Raw genomic sequence first — 3,739 nt, forward strand, 5'->3', positions numbered from 1 at the left:
CGGGTGGCGTCCGCATCCAGCAGCCGGGCTCGCCTCCACCTGAGTGCCCCTCTACCTCTGTGCCCCTCCAAAGCCTTAATTCATCTCCAACTCCACGTACCTACCCTCTAACCCCCCGACTCACCTCCAGCCCCGTCACCACTGTGCCACTCCCTAGCTCCGAACTCACTCACCACCCCCGCGACCCCTAGCTTTCCGGTCCACCCCCCCACCTGTCCCCACCTCCTCTGTGCCAACCCCCAGCTTCCCGGCTCACCCCAGCTCCGCCCCCACGCCCTCTGTGCCACCCCCAGCTCACTGGCTCACCCTCAGCTCCGAACCCACTGATCCCCACCCCATGTTGCCGGCTCACCCCCATCTCTGTCCCCACCTCCTCTGTGCCACCCCCGCAGCTCACTGGCTCACCCCCAGCCCCGCCTTCACTCCCTCTGTGCCACCCCTTAACGCCCCCTCACTTCCAGCCCGGCTCCAGACTCCCCCCTCACCTGCCAGCGCTCCTCAGCTCCTAGCCTCACCGAGCCCTGCCCTGCCCAGGGGGTGGCCCAGCTTCAGATTGCACGAAGCAGGCTGTTTCAGGGGGTGGGGGTACCGAGGCTCTGGCTCGCAACCGGCGGGACGTCGAGGGGAGGAGGCTTGACTCTAGTCCCAGGACCCCCGGCCCTCCCCGAGGGCGGAATCCAGCCCGCTTCCTGCTACTTCCCACTCGCCGCCGGGAGGGCTGGGGGCCCCGGACCGGAGCAGGTCGCTCCTTGCCGCCGGGAGCGCTGTCCTCAGCACGGCCTTGTGCAGCAGTACCCGCGGCAGTCAGCAAGAACGCCAGGCCCACTTTTGAAACTTCAAAGCACTAGTAAACATGCCTTTCATTCTGGCCATGAACACAAGAGTCAACTCTAAGTGGAAATGTTAGGAAATCAGAGAAAGGGATTAAATCTCGGAAACTATCCATCAACTCAGGCAAAAAAAACCACAAAAAAACCCAAAAAAAAACACGTCGCACACCTCAGAGGAAAAGAGAAAAGAGAGGCTCTGCCCCTCCCAGGAAAAGTAAAAATGACAGGCAGTTATAACCAGATTAGAGATAGAAAAGATCAAGAAGTAAAGGCTACAGCCCAACCGCAGATTAAAAACTAATGCAGTGTATAGATTGGATAACTTTAATGCCCTTTCATTATTGGCTTTAATTATAAAGGGATTTAATTTTCTAAATACATTCAAGGGGATCAAAATTACAAAGTGTTCTCGGCGCTTCAGACACCCAACGTAAAAGAGCCCTGCACTTTGGATTGTTTTGTACCCTTTAATCTACCACCTCCCAGAGCCCACCCCAGAAGCAGTGTCTTTGAAATTGGCACAATATTCTCCCTGGATGGTTGCAACTGGGTAAGACTGATATGAAGAAGCTTTAGTGCAGGCGGTGTGATTGACAGCACCCAGGCTTCCCACCCCACCCACTGCCCAGAATTTTCTGCCTCTTCACTGTGCCTCACCTCCCACTAATTACCTAGTCACATTTCTGGATGTCAGGTATTTATTCATTCACTTATGTAAACGGTGGGTGTCTTCAGAAGAGTGACCAGTCTGCCTGTGTGGGAGTAAGGGAAAGGAAGGGGTGGGAAGCATTTTGACATTTGGTTCACACCTTAGCAGGAATTTCTTTTCTTTTTTTTTTTTTTTTTTGTTTTGAGACAGAGTCTCCCTCTGTCACTCAAACTGGAGTGCAGTGGCACGATCTCGGCTCACTGCAACCTCTGCCTCCAGGGTTCAAGCAATTCTCCTGTCTCCGCCTCCCAAGTAACTGGAATTACAGGCACATGCCACCATGCCCGACCAATTTTTGTATTTTTAGTAGAAATGGGGTTTCACAGTGTTGGCAAGGCTGGTCTTGAACTCCTGACCTCAGGTGACCCACCCACCTCGGCCTCCCAAAGTGATTACAGCTGTGAGCCACTGCGCCCAGCCTGCATGAATTTCTTTAATTTCATTGGTCACGTTGCAGTCTTGCCTGCAGTAATCACTCAAGGTGGGTGATAGGAGGTTCAGCTATGTGATGGTGAAATAAGAAAAGAAATCACTTTGAAGTATCGTGGCACTGAAATCATTTTAAAGCACATACATCAGAGAATTATGGATTGCAGAAGGAAAAGAAGGTTAGGGTCAGCAAGACAGCAGCATGAGGTCTGTGGTGCCAGGACTCGAGAAAAGAGACATAACTTAGACAATGCCAACCTTACCATTTTTTTTTTCTTTTTTGAGACGGAGTCTCACTCTGTCACCCAAGCTGGAGTGCAGTGGTACGATCATGGCTCACTGCAACCTCCATCTCCCGGGTTTAAGCAATTCTCTGCCTCAGCCTCCCAAGTAGCTGGGATTACAGGCGCCTGCCACCACACCCAGCTAATTTTTGTATTTTTAGTAGAGACGGGGTTTCACCATCTTGGCCAGGCTGGTCTTGAACTCCTGACCTTGTGATCTACCCGCCTTGGCCTCCCAAAGTGCTGGGCTTACAAACATGAGCCACCATGCCCGGCCAGCCTTACCATTTTAAAGGCAGGCTCTGCGTTCTGGCCTATACTCAGTGAGGTGAGCGTATTGAAATCAGTATCAACAAATAACATCCCGGGGTGAGGAGAAGTTTCTACAGAATTTCTGTGGTGCTAGTGAAGACATTATTTGTATAAACCTGAAACTATTATGCAACAAATATTTTGACATCCTTGGGGAGTGTTAGTGTCTGTTTATTCAAACGCCAATATAAAGTAGCTTTTAAAGTTCATGCTTATAATGGGAGAGAAGTAATAAATAACTTCGGACAATGTGTTTTTTTGCGTTAAGCCACTGAAACATTACCTTAGTCCATTTAGGCTGCTATAACAAAACACCTGAGACTGGATAATGTATAAAGAACAGAAATGTATTGCTCACAGTTTTGGAGGCTGAAAGTCCAAGATCAAGGCACCAGCTGCTGTGGTGTCTGCTGAGAGCTCATTCCTCATAGATTTCACCTTCTGGGTGTCCTCACATTGCAGAAGGGGCCAGGGAGCACCCTCAAGCCTCTTTTACAAGGGCACTGATTCTGTTGATGAGGGCTTCACCTTCATGACCTAGTCACCTCCCAAAGACCTCACTTCAATACCATCACATGGGGGTTAGGTTTCAACATATGAATTTGGGGCTGGCAGGGGGCACATACATTCAGACTATAGCAAAACATCTGTATTCTGAGTTCAAATCAGAGTGAGGCTTCATCATCACCCATGACGCTAAATCAGTCTTTTCTGTTTTTTGTTGTTGTTCACGGGCTCTTGGAAATCAGAAAACACAAACTTCTAATCCAGTACTCTATTCACTAACCCACGTCTTTTCTTAGACTTTTTCAATCAAGGTTAGGGACCTGGGCCTTGGAGCACAAGCCTCAGAGTCACCAGTGTCCAATGACACTGGGTAGATCTAAAGCTAGATTTATCAGTCTTTCTAGCCGGTACTCAACTTACCTATGAATTTCCAGGCATTTACTTAGAGATATTCTCGTGTGCCTCCATTCTGACCTTCTATTAACCCAGCCACTAGATTCCTCCCCACCTCTAATCTCTGCCCACTTGTTGTTTGCTTTCAGGAACTCTACAGTCTTTGTGTGTTTTATTTATTTATTTTTATCATTCTAAAAGTTTAATAACTTAGGTTGTTAATAGACTAGAAGGAACCTGAAAAAGACACCAATTGAGCTTGCTTTTTCAAGCTG

At 49.0% G+C, this 3,739-nt stretch overlaps 1 protein-coding gene across 1 annotated transcript in view; it reads right to left on the reverse strand.

Annotated features, from left to right (window-relative positions):
* Positions 1–2,615, reverse strand: part of FAM89A (family with sequence similarity 89, member A) — a 22,040-nt gene extending 19,425 nt beyond the window's left edge. Inside the window, exons 1-2 of the mRNA XM_011965481.1 lie at positions 2,538–2,615; positions 516–844 (exon numbers count right to left, since the gene is read on the reverse strand). Of these exons, the coding sequence (XP_011820871.1) occupies positions 516–844; positions 2,538–2,615 (407 nt within the window). The remainder of the gene's footprint in view (positions 1–515; positions 845–2,537) is intronic.
* Between the last annotated feature and the right edge of the window lie 1,124 nt (positions 2,616–3,739).

The sequence above is a fragment of the Mandrillus leucophaeus genome, unplaced genomic scaffold, assembly GCF_000951045.1.
Source record: "Mandrillus leucophaeus isolate KB7577 unplaced genomic scaffold, Mleu.le_1.0 Scaffold728, whole genome shotgun sequence".
NCBI classification, from domain to species: Eukaryota; Metazoa; Chordata; class Mammalia; order Primates; family Cercopithecidae; genus Mandrillus; species Mandrillus leucophaeus.